The sequence below is a fragment of the Paramormyrops kingsleyae genome, chromosome 16, assembly GCF_048594095.1.
Source record: "Paramormyrops kingsleyae isolate MSU_618 chromosome 16, PKINGS_0.4, whole genome shotgun sequence".
In the NCBI taxonomy this organism is placed as follows: domain Eukaryota; kingdom Metazoa; phylum Chordata; class Actinopteri; order Osteoglossiformes; family Mormyridae; genus Paramormyrops; species Paramormyrops kingsleyae.
This window is the reverse complement of record NC_132812.1, coordinates 27,886,433-27,905,741: the sequence shown is the minus strand read 5'-3', so window position 1 is coordinate 27,905,741 and position 19,309 is coordinate 27,886,433. Positions and strand designations below refer to the sequence as shown.

Sequence of the window (19,309 nt, the reverse complement as noted above, 5' to 3'; positions counted from 1 at the left end):
AATGTCGGCCGTTGTTCGTTTGTTTACGCCTTCATTTCTTTAACCTAAAGGAGTGTCGATGTTCTCCTGTGTGCAGAAACATCATCCGTTCATAAAGCTTCCTGAGATGATTACATGGCGGGTCACTTATGAGCATGCGGGAGAAAGCGTTTTCTATAAAGGGACCTGTCTGTAAGCGTTACGGTCGCCTGACTGGAGCGGCGCTCTGCTCCGAGGACTCGCTGTCCTGACATGCAGTGCTGCCGCTTTGCTGTTTTTGTTTTCAAGACGAGCATCAGACTCCTCTCCACAATAGATTTATTTGAGAAAAAAAAAAACAGTGAAGGATTTGCTATCCACAGTAGTGAGATTTACCAGGGAATACCCAGTTAAAAGTGCACATATTAATAAAAAGATTATTTTTATTGCAAACAAAACCAAAACATCTAGGCACATTTGATGAAATACATAAATTACATCCAGTTGCACTCATTTCCATGAGCTATCAGGCGAATAACACTCTGTTGCAGATAATGCTGACATGGGACTCCCGTATTTATGCTGATAGGATGGGAGAGGAGGATTGTGGCAGGGGATCACCTTTGGAAAGGAGATTTGACGCTTAATCTCTCACATCACACTGACTTTTTGTAAACCTTACTATTGTAGCTATTAGTTTTTCACCGATGAATACAAAACACAGAAAATGCATTAATGGTTACATAAAGACAAGACGTTTGAATAATTTTATAATGCAGCTATAATGTCCATGCAGTATTGTAACACTTCTGCAATGCATTCCTTTCCACTTCAAAAAACCTCAAGGAGCAAAATTCTAGAATGGCTTCCAGGAGCCTGGCAGGTTTATGGCCAGATCTGTCATAGTGGCTTTACCTGATGGGAAGATCTCAGAAGCTTCAGGATGACTGCTCTTTTCAGGGGTCAGCAGACTAATGTGCATACAGCCACCATCTGCACTTCCTGAGAAGTTTGGAAATTCTAGACAATGATAGAGAAGGTTCTCGCACACTGCTCTGTTTTCAGAGGAGACCAGACATTTTCATCATTACTTCTATACCATGTGTGATACATACATTTACAAAAATATCTAATCCGCATCAACATAAAGATTCCACACTCAGTCTCAGATGTCAGTCTTGGAGGTTGCTTTGCTGTTTTGGGTGGTACTGAGCTCCACAGACTCCTCTGGACTGGGTTCCTGAGACGTCTCCAGAGAATGGGCAGTGTTTAGTGTGGTAGAGGTCCCGCTGGCCTTGTCCCTCCCACGGGCTGGCAGTGAGTGCCGGAGCGATCTCAGTAAGCGGCGTGCCGAGTGCATATTCGGTCTCCTCAGGTTCCTCCTGTTGATGTGCTCGATGGTCAGGTGGCACCGCAGCACCTGCATAAACACCTGCCGGAACTGCCGCGACGAGAAGTTGTACAGGAAGGGGTTGATCACCGAGCTGAAGTAGAAAAACGTGTCAGCGATGGGGTGCAGGACAACGTAGGCCCTCAGGTAGGTCGCCGTCCAGTCCGCTTTGGGCTTGGCCGCTAACATCAGCCGACGGATCTGATTGGGCATCCAGCAGCAGGCCAGACTTCCCACGATTAAGCCTGAGTGACAGAAAGGGGGAGAGGGAGAAAGGAAAGGGGCTGGGATTCGTGAATTAGCTTAGATAAATGAAACTGGGAGGTGGAGCGACTGGGATTAACGTTTAAACGATGGTCTTCAAATGAGGGCTCCTTCAGTCTGTGTGTGTCCTATTTTTAGAGCTTCTGCAAATGGCTTGCTATCATTTCTCAGATTGTTGAACTTAATTTTGGTACAGAAAGAACTGGTACAGAGTCTTAAAGCACTTATGTAAGTCGCTCTGGCTAAGGGCGTCTGCCAAATGCTGTAAATGTAAATGGTACGGTTCAATTCTGCAGGCTGCCCTTTGTTCATATTTCGATTATCCTGCGTGATGTGCCGTGGCTTTTGTGTTGAAACTCAAGTTAAACATTTAGTGGTTTTAAATGTTAAATATGTTCTGAGAAGCAGACATGCAGCGTGACGTCTCTTCTGATAAGTTATTATCTAAGTGAACGAGCCAATACATGTTACATAAACGGATGCCATCAAGGAATAACTGGGGCCTTCTGGTTTATTTTTCAAATGTCTTTGAATGATTGAAATATATTTCAATCCATTTGATTGTGATTCATTATATGCATAACTGAAACAATCTCACAGAATCTATTTAAGAGAATAAATAAAAATATGTAATTATCATACTGTCACTTGGTGTTTGGCATTTCCTTCAAGAAAATTATGTAACCTAATTTATTTTGTTTTATTTTTCAAACAGGGTGAAATATTCTTGTAATGACCTACATCCCATAGTGGTCTACTTCCTGTAATGACCTAAATCCCATAGTGGTCTATTTCCTGTAATGACCTAAATCCCATTGTGGTTTACTTCCTCAATTGACTTACATCACATTGTGGTTTACTTCCTGTAATGACCTAAGTCCCATAGTGGTCTACTTCCTTAACTGACTTACATCCTATTGTGGTCTACTTCCTGTAATGAATTACATCCTATTGTGGTCTACTTTATGTAATGACTTACACCCCATTGGGGTCTACTTCCTGTAATAGCATACATCCCTGTAGCGGTGCAATTATCCTCTGGTCCACCAGTACCTGATCAGTAAAACCACAAAGCAAGCTTCTATCTTCCCATACAGCTTGTGCCACTTGAGGTAAGCAACTGCTCACAACTGACTGAATGTTATGTTTTCTCCATCGTGAATATGTAAGAAATAAAACCCAAAGCATAATACGATGGGTTATGACTACAGGAAATGTATGTTTGGACTTTGTATAAGCTCCAAAGAGCCATGTTTCAGATGGGATGAATTGGAATATTCATCAAGTGAATGTATCAACTTCTCAATGAATTCTAGACTTTCCCTTTCTGCTTCTGTTAGCCCAGTTTGTTTCACTGTTCTTCCCAGGTTGTTGAGACTATTTCTTGGCTATTTCCTTTGATTCAAAAACATACCCAATGATATGAAACATCTGATTCAGTGACCTTGTAGGAGGTCATGCCTCCCACTTTCTGGTTCTGGAACGACAGCTTTCTTGCGTTCTCCATAAACCGCAAGATCACGTGACGGCGAATGACACTCTCCGCGCTGGTGAGACCTTCTGCTGATGCGTGGCCTTGTTTTTATTGGACTTCAGTGTTGCTCTTTTATCGAACTTCTGCGAGCAGCCGCAGGAGAGTGTCGATTTTACATTATAGCTCCTTAAACACGGCCATCAGAGGTGATTATAGGGAGAAAGTCAAGGGCAGGCTGACCTGTTTAGTACGTCGTGTGTGTGTATAAAGACACAAGGCATTGATTCGGGGGAGCAGTCCAGAGACACAGTCCATGTTAGCTGTTAGCTGCAATGTGGACGGCTAATATTCCATAAGGATGCATGCAGTTATCCTACTTCACAGAAAAGTTAGCCAAAACTCTGAGGTTTCATAAAAATGCCAAGACTACAGTACTATGCAAAGTCTTAGGCAGTCAAAGAAAATGTTTAAGGCTATTCATCCGGGGAGTAACTGTATACTTGCTCAGAGAAAAACAATATAATGTTAGAATATATGCAAATGAATAGTGACACAATAAAAACTAGAGAGAATTTCTTCAGTTCTCCAAAAAGTCACTGATATCTTGCTGGATGGCTAGATGAACACGGCTTCAGTTCCCAAACCTCTCCTCAGGAGCACCCCAGCAATGGTTCAGCTGACACCCTTTGACAGACATAATGTCATAGTTTCACACCAACATGAAGAACATAATTTTCTTTCACTGCCTAATATTTTTCCACAGAACTGTATATTAAAAAGTCACATTCAAATTCGGTTTGCCTCTGGAATCCAAATGCACTCATGTTGCAGAATAACAGCTAAAATTTCAAATAGTATGAATTTGATGCAAGCTGATGCTCTAAGTGTAGTGCATTAAAGCGACTTGTGCTGACACTGACATCCAGTCAGTAACACCCAGCCAGCTAGCAGCAGCATCCAGCAAACGTGCTCCCATGTTCTTTTCCTCACCCCTGTGTGGTTGACTCCATAACAATGGCAACATGGAGGGCATTACAACTGACCTAATCGTCATTCAAATATGCTGCAGCTATAACCAATTTCAAAACTTCTTAAAAATCAATCTGGCTTCACCCTGCAGAGAACTAGCCTCAGAATGTAGCGATGCTTAACAAAACTCAATTTTTATGGCTCTTTGGCTTTGATACTGGCCTGTGGTGCTTATTAATCATTTAGTTATTATTACATAGAACAGTTTTCTTGTACTATCACTCTTCAGTCTGTGTACAGGGCAACAACAGCTGCTATTTGTTTAACACGTCACTACTGACTGCCAGTTAAGCGCAGAGACAACTTTAAAAAGACTCAGATGACTTATAAAGGACTGACAAGATTACACCTGGGCTTTGACAGCAAATAGTGGATCAGAACCAGAATCAGAATTACTTTTATTGGCCAAACACATTGACAAGGGTTGGGCATGTTAAGTTCCATTAAGTTACATAATGGTTCTATTGTGGCTAAACCAGGAAACAGGATGGTTTATCTCTTTTCCTGTAGGAAGATTGGATGTCAGTGAAGATGAGACATGCCAGGGTGGTGTCATCTGCACTTTTCAGAAGCTTTACTGGTGGATCATTGAGGTGCAGACATTATTGTACAGTATGTGGAGGGGTGAGCTCCAGCACTGATATTGCCATTCCAGAGAATAATCAGGATGGCCACCAGAGGGCAGCAGAGAGAACACCCTAAGTCCTACAGAAGGACTACCACCCATCAACACCCCAAATAACCAGGACTATTCCGTTGGTCTGCTTAGTCTTGATTTAGTTTTGGGGTGGAGCTGGGGGTTGATTTTATATGTTTTAAAAAATATTCAAGGGGTGTTTTGGTTCATGTTTTATTCCATAATGTTATAATTGGCGTTTTAATTTCTCTAATGTTCTGTCTATTTGCATGACTCTCTAACCACACTCAACCTTCAGCTACCTTGGGTTGGATCCCTGGGTTTTGGTGAGTACTGATGAAGAGGGGGTTTGAGGAGTCATGACCCAGCAGAATATATGGTTTCCTTTTAGTCAGGAAGTCAGATCTACTGAGCGATAAAGCTGGCTGTTTCAGTTGGTCCAGTTTGGGTAGTAGCACACCTGGGATGATGGTGTTGAAGGAAGAGCTAAATTATGGACACCTATACCTGAGCTGTAGGATGTAGTGCAGTCCCATGTTGACTGTACTTGGCAGGCAGACTGCCAGGGATTGCAGACTACTTAAAAGGGAGGTGCTTGAAAGGGCTGAGGAGCCACAAACAGTGGAATGATTTCCTACTCATAATGGGTAAGATTCCCCATCCATGTGATTCTGAAGAAGCTTTTTCTCCTTGTCAGTATTAGACCTTCTGGTGCTGCAGGACTTGACAGTATTTCGCATTCTTAAGGGATGCTGGGTATCAGGCTCCCCTCAGATGTAAGGTGACCTCTTTTGATATATAGGAAGCAGTGTTAGAGCAATCTCCTGAACTGCTTGGACCTCAACATGTACTTTGCATGGTATTGAACATGAGATGAGACCCAAATAACCTTCCTCCAGGCTTATTTACTGTTCTTCCTCCCGTTACCGTGTTCAGGGGCTTGTGCTCTCTGCCTTTTTTGTTTATTGTTTTCTGCTCTTGCATAGCACTCAGTCCTCAGTTGCCTGCAAAATCGCTGTTCAAAAAAAAAATATATATATATATCAGTGAACCGAAGAATTCATGCCTGCCTGCAGAAGAGCCTAACTGACCACTCCATGGTTATGGAAACACGAGGGACCCAGCAGCCTTTAATCATCCCGACAGGGTGGCTGTTGTGTGTGGGGATGCGCAGATTTCCCGTCTGGCCAGACAGAAGCGAAAAAAGACATTGACAAGGAGGGGGGGGAACAGATAGAGCAGGCTAGAAGCGCACAGGGCCGGTGGGGGGGGTTTGTTTTTTCATGTGTGGCTGCTGTGCCAAACATGGAATGTTACCCTGAATCCCTCTATTACTGCTACTTAGCACAAGCAAGCCTCTACTGACATGTTCAGGTGACACTACATCACACATTCACCATGATGACACCGGTGTGCCTTTTTTGTGAGATGCTAGGTCAAAAGTCTCCCAAAATGTTACACATACTGTCCACTGTTCTCCCAGATGGGTGAGGCTGCAGTTTGAATCAAGGGCTGAAATATTACATGGAGGGTTTAGAACGTTGACTGAAATGTGGTGGAAGCCTGCAGAAGAAATGCTGGACCCCAGAAAGCACTTCCAGCGCGTCAGGTCACCCCGTACAAGAGAGGACTGATTAAAGGGCATGTTTTGAGGGACGGGAATCTCTCGAAGCGCATGAAGGTCCGTGAGCTACGCCTTTAACACGGCCCAAGGAAGTAACGCACAGACATCTCGTGTCAGGAGGAAAACAAAAGCGAGCGTACCTGATATAAGACATCGAACCACTTTGAAGAAATTAATTACTCCTGAGATGATAATCAAAGAATCACCGTGACAAGTACTGAAGCAGAAAAAAAATAACATAAAACCCCGGAACATTCTTTGGGATATCTGACGGCTGGAACAAAGGCGACTGTCATGCTCTGGCTAATGACTTCACAAAAGGAAACGTTTCCCTTTGACAGCCCATAATCTACTCTAGTGGTTGTCACAATAATTTATTAATCTACTGACAATCAGCTCCGGAAAAGTGGCTTTTTTGGGAATGTGACTGAATATGAGCAGCAAGACTCAATAGTTGTTAAAAGTTTTTTGTGTCTGTGTGTGCAGTTCTTGTATGTGTCCTTGAAATGTCCCCAGAATGACAGCCAGGTACTCATAGAACACAAGTAACACTGAATTACCTAATGCTTTAAAGTAACTTTGTATTTAGGAGGCTTAATGGTCACTCCAAGGGATTCGGAGTAGAATTGTGGGCCTTGTTCTCATTTTAAAATCTGTTCGGCTGTGCAGCTCTTATTGACGTCCTGCTCACATTGCTATTGATTGGTGTGTCGAGATTAACAAAAAATCCATTGTGCCGTAAATACTATGGCAAATGTATCGTACAACCCCAGATAATCCATGTGTGAATGGGCTTATGGTGGACTGCAATCCACCTCCCATAAAAAAGAATATAGCGAGAAAAATCGATAAAACAGAGATGATATATGATTTATGCCCAGTCCTGGTAGACCACTCAGTTATACACCGAGCTGCTTCTCCCCCGGATGAGTAAAAATAAACAGAAAAGCCTCCCCTGCTAAAAGCCAGTATAAGCTGTTTAATAACCACCTCCTTCCTCCTCTTGAAACAGCGCTGCGTTTAGCATCAGGCTAAATCAGAGAAGATCTGAGGGTTCTGCCCCATTCCCTTACCTCTTACCAGTGCTAATCAGCTCCCTTTGACGTTACCAGAAGTTAAATACTGTGTAAGGTGAACATCCCTCAATGAGACATTAATGTAATGAGCTGAGCTGTAATGCATCCCTAAGAGCTGTAACACCGGGGAATTTGCCAACTGTTGTATCTGACATCACCTCCTACATCGCCTCCATGTGAGGGATACTTTTATTTCAAACAAGTTGAGGTAAACCTCAGTGCTGCAATGGCACAGTATCACATGGAACAGGACTGGACCTAGACTGTGGGATGCACAATTGGTCATAAAGACTCCTTTGTCATTGTTTTTTTTTTTTGCTGGCATTTATGTAATAATTCTGACATATAAGCAGTTGGGATACAAATATATTACGTAAAAGATGCATTGAAAGAATTAGTTGAACCACCTGATGTTAAAACCTGCAGTCAAAAGCCTGCATCGGTCCTGCAAAAGGAAATACATGCGTCGCCCGTGCGCGCGCACGCAATTTTAACATAACTTGTATGACTTATGTGTCAAAAGTGCTGAATTGTCTGTATGAATACCACCGGACATGGCAATAGCAGTTAGAATATATTAGCAATGACGATGTCCTATCATAAATAAACGAACTGAACAAGGCTGTGGTTAATTAATTATGTGACTAACTCATAATTACTTTGACGTCTTTAAGTTAATCCAAGCTGCTGAATAATGATGCAACAGTGACTAAGCGAATTACTGCTCCATCTTAATTAACACACACGCTAAGTGTTTTTGGACGCTAGTGGTTCACCGAAAGGTGGCCGAGTTCTCCTGCAGTCGAAGCATGTTTTCCCCATAAGAGAGAGATTGGAGAGCATATGGCGAGACCCGCCTGGAGAGCCGAGCAGCCGCCGTCGGCCACGCATTGCTAAGTCAGCTTAGGAATGGAGCTCCGGAGCCATCTGAATAAGTCATCGTTAGCGCCGCTCATTAGAATACACCGACGCTGCTTGAGACGTGCGTCCGATCTCCCACCCCCGGCCGTTCGCGGCGCACCTGGCCGCAGCAGCACCCACTGGTCAAGGTACGTGGCTCGGCTGAATGTGCAGCCCAGAGGAGGCGTCATTAATCACGGACACACGTGCGCTCTGAGCCGATGAGGAGCAGCGTTCGGGCTACTCTTATCCTGAAGGTGCACCGAGGCTGCCATTCACCGCTGGTATAATGTGCATGCATTCATAGCCTCCGATCGCAAATTTGGAGATTGCAGCTACCGGTTTCCCGTGACCCAGTGCAGACAGGCGAGAGGGGCCGGCAGCCTATGAATAAAAACATCGTGGGAAAGGGGGAATACTGAGTGGGGAGTGATTGAACTCCCTCGCCAAACGCTGTTTTATTCTTTCTTGTAATCAGTCCTAGTCTCTCCCTCAAGTGTTTTTCTGTGGGGATGTGCTGGAATTTTAAGCACCTGACAAAAGGGACAAAGACAAAGGAATTTCAGCTAAAGGACAGCCTGACCCTCTATATCAAACTGAGCAGCTTCAGTTGAAATATCTATCCAAAGAGAAGCCGGAGACCAGCAATCTGTCATTGTGCCGGTTAATTCCGCAGACTTACCTTTTAAAAAAAGAATCACAATAAATACGACTAGAAACCACAGCTGGTGGGTGCTAATTCCCACAGCTGTGTGAGATCCAGGGGTAACACATGTTGGACCTTTGACCTGGGTAAAAATATGTTAATATCCTGCTGACACATAATTTCATAAAGAAATTATCAAGGATATGTTGCTTAACTCTTTATATAATGCATCTCTTATTTTCCTCATATTTTCAGAAGCACTTATGAAGATGCACATTTCAGGCATGGCATCTGGTAAAAATCTTTACAGTGCAATATTGGTACTTTTTAGGTGCTCCAATTAAATTTTTAAATAAAATAAAATACTACACATATGTTTGTATTATAAAAGTAGGATGTTTCTGTGTGAAACGGCTGTAGATTTGTTTTTGTTTTGTTTTTTCCTACCTTGCCCGCAGTGTGACCTAGAATGTTTTCCTGACACTAGAGGGCTGGCATTTCCCAGAATCCCCTTCCTTTTCAAAATGATTTGCTTATCTATGCGGTGTGTGAAATGCCCATAATTTTGATGATTTATATATTTACATTTCGAAGGCACAGCATAGTCTATTCAATAGGAACCTATGTGAGATAATGTGATTCTTACTGAAGGATAATCCGTTCTATATATTCCATGTAGAGTTTGTGTAGATCAGGAAGATCTGGACTTGGGTATGAGCCTCTGGATCATCTGTGATCTTGTTAGTGGAGATATGAGAGGAATGGAGGCTTATGGGTTATGTGCCTCTTGCCAACACAGCAAAGCTAGGAAATTGGAAGTTTATCTTAAAATAATTCTGCCTTTATTTGGAATGAGCACAGAAGTGTATCTCTAAAAGCATTGTCCAGAGTTCAGATGTCATCATATCACAATGGGAGAATATATGTGAGGCTAGCAAGCACATTTCATTAAATACGAAACTATGCAGGCCATCATAAATAAATTGTGAACACAAGGACAGCATAAATAGCTCCTTGGTGGGCAGACCAAACTGTGGCTATTGGATTGTTGAATAAAACGGTCCTTAATATTCTTTGGTAGATCAATCAAATCCGTTAATTAGTTATTTCATAATGCACCAAGCTACGTTAAAATAGACAATGGAGTTAGAGCCCAGCAATACAATTTAATGTCAGAGTGAGACCATTCTGACTCAATGCTGGTTTGGCTCAGGGGTGTTTATCACACTGTATATATTTAGATGCTAACACCCTCCAAATGGAGGGGTAAGAACATGAGGACAATATCATCAGCATCTCACATCAGCTTATTCATAGAATTGCCGATGTGGTGCTGGGTGAACCTGGAACCTATTGCAGGTCGTTATGGGGCACAAGGCTCAGGGATGCCAGTCCATCAGAGGGCATAAAGCAGGGGGTACCCAGAATACACTCACTGCCAGAGACTATGGGGCAAAATTGGAGGACCTGAAGGAACCCCATGGAAATTCTATACATTCATAGGCTGTGGCAGAAGCCAAGACCCTCGCCCCAGGTGTGTGAGGTCGCGGCCCTACCTGGCAGGCGGTGCAAGCAGTATTTCCTGTTAAGCAAAAATATTTAATGATGGCTAATCCACCAGCCACCGGGCCTGTTCTCTGCAGTGTAGGTGGTCATAAATCTTTGCGCTCCCCTTGAAGGCCCATTAATCAGACCGCCCTTATGCAGGAAAATAGTGCAGTGACACATTTAGAGCCCTTCATATTAATACATATGACAGAGATAAAATAATGAAAGGAAAGGTCTATTGTCCGTCTGTCTAATGTTATAAGTGATCTCCTGTATGTGGGGAATGAAGGCCTGCTGATCTCTCCTTTATTTATATCCTGCCAACAGCAGCTACTGTTCAAAGCTCAATTGATTCGGCACAAAGAAAATTTCAGTGTATTTTTTTTTTCCCATAGTGTGTGCGAAAGGCTGGGGGGGGACCATGGACAATTCCAATAAGGACACTTTCCAATAAGGACACTTTCATCTGCAGATTTACGGGGATGCAGCTTTTTGATGCTAAATGCGATGAGGCCGGTTTTCAGAATGTGGCAGCCAGATGTAGAGAATCCATCACCCTTGCGTGTCAAGCTGACTTATGGGACTCGTGTTTCTCATCTGAATCGGAATCCTGTGGCGTAATGAATCCTTTCGCCGCGCGTCCGGGAGCAAGGCCGTCCTCCCGCACACCCCAATGCAGCTGGCTCTGTCCAGATGAGCAGGGTGATTGGGTGGGTGGTACGAAAGCAGGCAGGTTTCTGTTTTATGGGATATCGTGGACAACGCATGACTCACCGCAGATTAGTCAAACCCCTGCTACCAAAGGTCAGAACTCCACAACAAGCTGATTGCTTGTCTTTCAGACATACAAGTGACAAGAAAAACAATAACAACAGTATGGTGGTTGGAAAAACTGGAGTAACAGATGTTTGATGAGCTTTCTGAATGGGATTACTGGAACTGTAAGGTCAATAAAATCTTCTTTACAGCATTCACTGTCTCTTGTAACTCCTTTATATGGAGGTTCTTTGTGTAGGAGTGTTTTCTATTACAATGTTAAAAGCTTTTACTGTGTTTTGATACTTGGTGTGAAACCAGAACAACAACCTTATTCAGAAAGGGATCATGGCTAAATGAAATCATCGTGCAGAAGATGGTGACACACGTGTGACAGCAGGTCACACAGCAGACTTTTGGTCACCATTGTAGCTTCTCATATACTGTGCTGCCTTCAGCATTTCTCTACACCAGAATACTTCAGGACCAATAAGGGCCTTCTAAAACATGGGTGGGCAATCTTATCTGCAAAGGGCCGGTGTGTGTGGGTTTTTGGGATAACCTTTAGGTCACCTGTTCAAACCCAGTTGTGAGGACTCTTCACCCAATCAGTCCTCTAATTAGTAATCTAATTACGGAGTTGCAGTGAAAACCTTCATAGCCAACAGCCCTTTCTGGATAAGATTGCCCACCACTGTTCTAAAAGATAGTGTTCCTCTTGTGACCAGTCATCTACCCTCCAAAGCAAGAGGCAGAAGAACTGTCAAGTTAAAATGGGCAAAAACTTAGGGTTGATTGCAGATATTGCACATCAAAGACGATTTGTGAAGCCTCAGATCTCCTGGGTTTCACATACACAGAAAAAAATATTCAAAATAATAAGACAAACTCGCAGGAGTCATTAAAAATGCCTAATGATCTGTGCCAATTCCAGCCATTTTGGGTTCCAGCACATTTCAATTGATTTACTTGGTGCTAAAGTTGTTTACTGTATGAGTGTGCTAGCTGTGATGGCAGAATTATTAATTTTGTGTGAAGAAATCATGCAGGGTAGATGCCATGTTTTTAACAGATTAGCAGATGAGACAAGGTCCACAAGGATCTGATTAAAGATGCATCAGCTGAACTAATTAAGACTATCAGAAGATTGTCATTACCATGCTCATTCTACTTCATATAATTAGAGGAGCATTTTGAGTTGATGTTTACACGTTCTTCTGCTTGCTTACACGTTTCAGTTCCGTCCGCTTGTCCGAGTTGATAAAATAGTTTATGAAAATATAAACACATAAGCAGAGAGACATGTGCAGTCATGTCCTCCCACAGAATGGAGGATTTAGCACTGAACTTTGAAAGCCTGTCGTGTGTTGGGGCTTGTTTTTGACAGTCGGAGGGTACTAGGGGAAACTCGATGGGTATATCCCTTAAAACAGGCTTCATCGTGCTTTCATTCTTTCAGCTGATGTTCTTTTCAAAGTTTTGAGCAAAGATTTTGCAATGTGGGGGTCCCCTGAACTTTCCAGTCAATAATGGAAATAATAAGCCACAAACCTATGAGGTATTAGCATCTGACTAAATCTCACCCCCTAACTCTGTTCATGGGTTGTGACTCCAAATCAAATAGGTACCAAAAATCCTAGCTTCAAGAATCCAGATTTATCATGCATAAACAACAACTCCTGTCTGGCTATATTCGCATCTCAGAAAAATACTCTTAGCTGATAGTCTGCTACCATGACCCTGACCGACTAACTGGTAAACAAAAACTAGCAGACTGATGATGGGATCTGTTGGGTGAAATCAACATGTCACATGAAGTACCATGGTCCCATAAGCCCATGTCTCACAGATGTGTTTTTTTTCCTGTTGCTTAAGGCACTTATGGAACAGAAATATTCACAGCCAGCCATTGTATATCTGCCTGCGTGAGGAAACATCACAGTTTATCTGCTGTCAGGATTGCTTATAGAGCTTTAGGGAATAAAGTCTTCATGTTCTCCTGACATTTTCATTTCTCTTCCTTCAGACCTGTTCATCCATGCTGCTAATTGATGGTTTTTTTCTTTTGTTTTTTTCCTTTTAAGAAAAAAAAGTGACCTACAGTATGAAGGCGTGATATAGGCTATGGATTTTGCCGGATAAAACCTTGCTTTATGAGACTTGGAACTTGTCTGTCATTTTGTTTCTCAGCTTAATGGGCCATGAATGTGCGGTTTCTCTTTTCTTGGAATGTGATTCAGAAGACGTTATTTATGTCTGGAGAAACGCAATTAATCCAGTGAGTGAGCATAATGAATCCGTTGCTTAAGAGAAATCGGCAGACAGAAAGCTGGTGGAGCAGTTTCCTTCAGCCGGAGTAAGGCCTTAGTAGTTTCTTAGTAATTTCATTTTCCGAACAATTTCGTAACAAACAAGTGTGGATTTATTTAGACTGATCACCATCAGCAGTGCAGCAAACCTTAAACCCCAAGCAGTATTATCCTCTTTCCCAGCCCCATGATGAAATCTGGGCCTCGTGTCACTAATGGCCTTGATTATTGCACTTGAATCGCCTGAGTAAATGTCCTGCTCAGTTTTTGCCGCGATGGAAAATCACAAACATTTGCACTGCATATTATCATTATTTACTACATTACTTAGGAAGAATGGCCCAGCAGGAGATGCTACTGCACCACATCCCCTGGGAGGTTTGAATTTGGTACCATCTGTGCAAGTTCATGTGGATTTTCAGTGAGTCCTCCAATTTCCAGTACCTCAAAGCGCTCTGTTCAATAGCTCTACACAGCCCCGTGTGTGTGTGTGTTTGTTTCCATCTAATGCTGTATAAAATGCTGCCTGTCTTGCTTGTTTGCTCACCATGTATTTCTTGCTACTGTCCACCATTTCCAGTTCATTGGCATTTTCATTGTTTGTCCATTTTGATTGATTTGTATAATGCACGAGCCCTTAGCTCTTAAACATCCAGCAGGTCATGGATAGTTCAAAATTGTGCTTCACAAATTCACAGGTTCACTAATATTACTGTGTAAGGTTCATAAATAACCAAATAAAGGGGAATGTTATGTTAACAGAGCTGAGGAGTAAATGAACAAATCCATCATCATCCAGCAGTTAGCAATTAAACATAAATCAAGTAATCAACAGAGATGTTCAAATGGTTCAACAATGATAAATGTTATATAAAACGCAGAGGTTGGATAAAAAAAGGACCCCCCCCCCCCATATTTTTCTATTTAGAGAGGTTTCAGTTTTCAGTTTGTGTTATAAGAAGAAAATGTAATGTTGTATTCATGCCCAATTGGTTTAAACAGAACAGGGTTTATTTAAGTATCATTACTAATAAATCATAGTCATAACATTGAAGGTCTTTCATGACAATCAGCGATTGCCTCTGAAATCTGTCCCCACAGCAAAATAAACAAGAAAATAAAAATAAACAGGTGTGTCCCCTGTGCAAGCAGCTCCTCCACAGCTTATATACAGTGTTTATCAAGGTGTCTGCACCTTGTACTGACATTAATTGCATTTTGTTTATCATGAGAAGGAAACTTTACAATTGAACATCCCTAAACTAAGCTGTCAAAGTGATATAAAATACTGTGTTAATTAAAATGTCCCATTTTAACTCCTTAAAACATTTTGTTGACAAATTGTGTCTCCTTATCAGACAAGGGTCATACAGGCAATAAAACAAAAAGAAAAAAAAACTTGCAAAATTAGATTTTTGATAGATTTGGCTGAATCCTAGGGGACGGGGACAGATGAATCTATATCTCTGCGCCAAAAATCACATTAATAAGAAGCGAGCTGACAGTGAATAGATCACACACAGGAATGGAGATGATAAGGGGTCTGTATTCATCACAGTAATGTTTCCCAGACAGGACACGTGCAATGAGAAGCAATGTTACACTGATTAAATGGAGACGATAGCTCAGAGCCTAATAATGATCCTGTATGGCGACAGTGACTGGAGGACCAGTGACTGCTTCATTCAGTCGGCATTGAGGTCTGCACACATATATATGTTTGTATTCATATCTTTGTGGGCACTGTCCATTCATTTCTATGGGGAAAACTCCAATTCCAACAATGCCAACTTTAACCACTACCCAGCCCTAACCTTACCCATAAGTAATCAAACAAAATACGAGAGAGAGAATAGGAATACAAGACTTTTTGTTTTTTTGATTTGCATTGATGGATTTTTATAAATTTGAGTTTCCCTTTGTGGGCACCAGACGAGGTCAGAAAACAGATTTTTATCACAGGTCATATATAAACGGCCACACATACACATACATAGGCCATACCTCATCCCTGAAGCAAGCTTTACTGACCACTAATGCTGACCTACAACAGTGTCACCCCTTTGAAAACGATAAATATAGCGCTGTATGCGTATAGGAGATGACTTTGTCTGTTTGGTTAGAGAGGCATGTGAAGCATTCAATCATTCGATTAAAGAAAGGCATGTAAGGCTACTGTATTCTTGACAGTTACCTCCAGTGGATTGTGGGATATCCAGCAGAAAGTGTTTAGTGAAGTCCCACCCTAACTGTGTCTGTGGAAGAACTGGGGTGAAAGTGTGCCTCGGGCTTCCTTAATCTTCAATAGAAGACCACAGTGCAAAAGATGTCCATTATTATATTCGGTATGGTTCCATATTCTGTGTACTGGATAATCAGAATGGATCTGAAGTCCACCCCTTCAAAAAGTAAACAGTTCTTAAAGAAATCAGTGTTGAACCTACGTAATATATCATTACCTGACTGCTTCATTTTAAACAAGGGGGCCATTAATCAAGCTGTCCCAGAATTCACTTCAGCGCACTTCAGCTGCTCCCAAAGTTAGTGGTTCATTTGGACTCAACGGACAGCAATCATTTGGGGACCACAGATACCTTTGTCAGGGTTTATTTCTTATGGTCCGTATGGCACTAGAAAATGTATGAGCTTAGGAACATAAATGGACCTGTCAGTCTGATAATATGGTTTCTGCTGGGATGTTTGTGACAGATACAAGTAACATTACCACGTCTAAGAAGTTATTCTGAAGTTCCCATAGAAACAGCAGATATTTTAGTCATCGTCTGAGTAAAGTGCATTTACTGTCTGAATTTTATTATTATTCCTTAAACTGCTATTGTAAAGATTAAATTAAACATGAGCTGGACACATAATAAATGAGAGTTTGGGCTGATATGTATATTAAATGGAGAGAAGGACAATGAAAAGAAGAGGCCTTAGTGTAACCTAATTTTAAGATTCTCTGAGATACTGAGAGTCTGGGATGAAATGAATGACTTGCCGAATACCCTGCAGAGATCTGTCTTTTAGATCCACTGAAGCCTTCTGTGATAGTTTCAGAGATCATCTCTCATGAGAAAAATGTTAATGCAAATGAAAGCAGTCAGCCTCATCTCTCAGCTGTAGTGATCATTTAATCTAGGAAACACAGAACACAAAAAACACAGAACGTATTAAATCATATTCCAGAATCATTTAACATTAGCTGTTTGTTTTCTTTAATTCTTGAACTTGTAACTTTAATGTGTGACATGTATTCTCCATAATAAGCAGTCTAATGTCAAACCAAAGTCAGGCTGGACTGCACCATGTAGAGTAATGTCAGGGTTACTATACTGCACAGACTGTCAGGCTTAGACTGCACCATGCAGACTAATGTCAGGCTTACTATACTGCACAGACTAACATCAGGCTGGACTGCACCATGTAGAGTAATGTCAGGGTTACTATACTGCACAGACTGTCAGGCTTAGACTGCACCATGCAGACTGTAGAGTAATGTCAGACTTGCTATACTGCACAGACTAACGTCAGGCTGGACTGCACCATGCAGACTAATGTCAGGGTTACTATACTGCACAGACTAATGTTAGGCTGGCCTGCACCCTGCAGACTGATGTGCTGATTGTTATCTTGCAGAATGGCACTTCTTTTCCCTACCCAGTACTCCAGCCCTTAAGCATCAGATAATGAATGTTGTTTGTGACCTACTGAGCCAGCCGTGCGTAATTAGACTGACAGCTGTAGCCTTCTCACTCCCATAAGAACCTCTCGAATCACGTCAAAGCGGACGCTGCCTTCCACAGCGCAGACCACCATAAACAACAGATTATTATCTATTCAAATCTATTATTCATGACTCTGGATAAGTGAAGGTCTATTTAAATTCACCTTATATGTCATCTCCCATGGTAATTCTCGATGATCTTTGGGAGACATGACAAGTTCCAAGCTGTACTTTTCAGTACTGTGTAAATGGACAATGAATTAAATAACATGATATGGTTCTTCTTCATTCTTAAATATTTCCCTCTGGATTTAAATTATTAAAGGCATAGAAAAACTCATAAATGCTGTTTCCAACATCGAATTAAAACTTAGATGTTTGTTTATGGATAAATTGATTGACGGATCAATTGGCACAATGCAGGATTAATTTAAATTCAGTGTTCCCCAGTGAAGTCCTCCATTTTGACGAGTTTAATTAGCTTTTTTGATAATTCACTTTAAGCTTTAAAAGAACCTGTTCTGTGTTATTTAACTTGACGTTGGTGATCTCAATGAGCACAACTAATTGACTCCCAGTAGGTCTGTAAATGTCATTGTGGAGCCTTTTGGTGATGCATAAAGCCAGCTCACCCTCCTCCTGCGTGCAGGAGGGAGGGAGGGCTTCCAGCATTGTGGGTTCCATCCATCCCTCCATCCATCCATCTTCCATCCTGGTCAAGATCATGGAGGAGAACTGGAACCAGTCCTAGACAGCACAAGGTAACCGGTTGGGGTACACCCAAGCTGTGTTGCCAGTCCACTTTGCATCTTCATATTAATACTATTATTATTTTTGCAGTTGACGTTCCATTACTTTCAGATTCACACATGGATATCAAACTCTATATGACTCTGCTTTCCACAACAGAATAAACCTCCCATGCAAAAAATGCCAAATTTCAATGAAGACAATGCTCTTATCAGAATGGGGGAAAAATACACAATTGCAACCCAATTAACTTCATACTTTTCTGATGTGTTTTGAATAAATTTGAACTCATAAAAGAGGTTGCAATGCAAAGTGAATTTATTAGTGTAACAGATTTTAGAAATATATCGGCAATTAAAGCCGTAATTTAGAAGGTGATTTGCATGAAATGTATTCCTGGATTAATGAATTCTGAAATGCATCCATCCATAATTCAACCGTGGCCCTTAAGGTCTGAGATAACAGGTGCCACCTACGGGTGCAACCTTCTGGAACCATAAACGGAACAAAATGGCACACTTTTAAAAAGTATTTCTGAGGAGATTTGTGCATAAATGAAAGTCCCCCATATAACTGATCTTTTGTATTATTCAAATCATCAGAAAGAACTTTAAAACCAAAGAGTCGTTCTTCTCCTCCTCCATCTGGCTCTCACTGTGGGGCATCTGGCACCCAGCTTTTAGGCCATCAACTAGATCTGGACACGTCTCACGAGAACCAGCAGCACCGGAGGACGTGGCAGGATTCCTTCCACCCTCTGCTTCCTTGACCAAGTTGAAGCCAACCGTTGTTGTGTTATCTTGGCATTTCAAGCATGGAGCAAACAAGAGAACAGTATTATTATTGTTAACATGTATCTTCATATGTGACTTTGATACATATTTAAATACAAGATGTATTTGGCCGAAATATACAAATTACTCTGTGGTCTTTGGTCCCAAATGAACATGGCTGAGCTGCAACTGACTGCTTATCGCCATCTGCTGGCCACAGTGTATATGTTGAGCGTGTATAATTTCACATTAAAGTCAAAAGTAGACATAATTTTCTGAATGTGAATTATTACAAAAAGTACTTGAAAGCATATGAGCTTGTGTATGAGCCTGAAAAATATGAAAGAAACATAGAGCAAACTGTTTTGCCCAAAGGCTGAAGGTCAGAGTGCATCATCCTGGATCGTCAGGCTGGAATATGCACGCTTGCTGCATCTTCCTGCTGAAA

The 19,309-nt window shown here is 41.7% G+C and overlaps 1 protein-coding gene across 2 annotated transcripts in view; it reads right to left on the bottom strand.

Moving 5' to 3' along the window:
- Nucleotides 1–383: 383 nt before the first annotated feature.
- LOC111857189 (G-protein coupled receptor 39) overlaps nucleotides 384–19,309 on the bottom strand; it is a 31,550-nt gene continuing 12,624 nt past the window's right edge. For both annotated transcript variants that reach the window (XM_023837775.2, XM_023837774.2), the window contains one exon: nucleotides 384–1,593. In XM_023837775.2, the coding sequence (XP_023693543.1) occupies nucleotides 1,124–1,593 (470 nt within the window). In that variant the 3' untranslated portion in view covers nucleotides 384–1,123. The remainder of the gene's footprint in view (nucleotides 1,594–19,309) is intronic.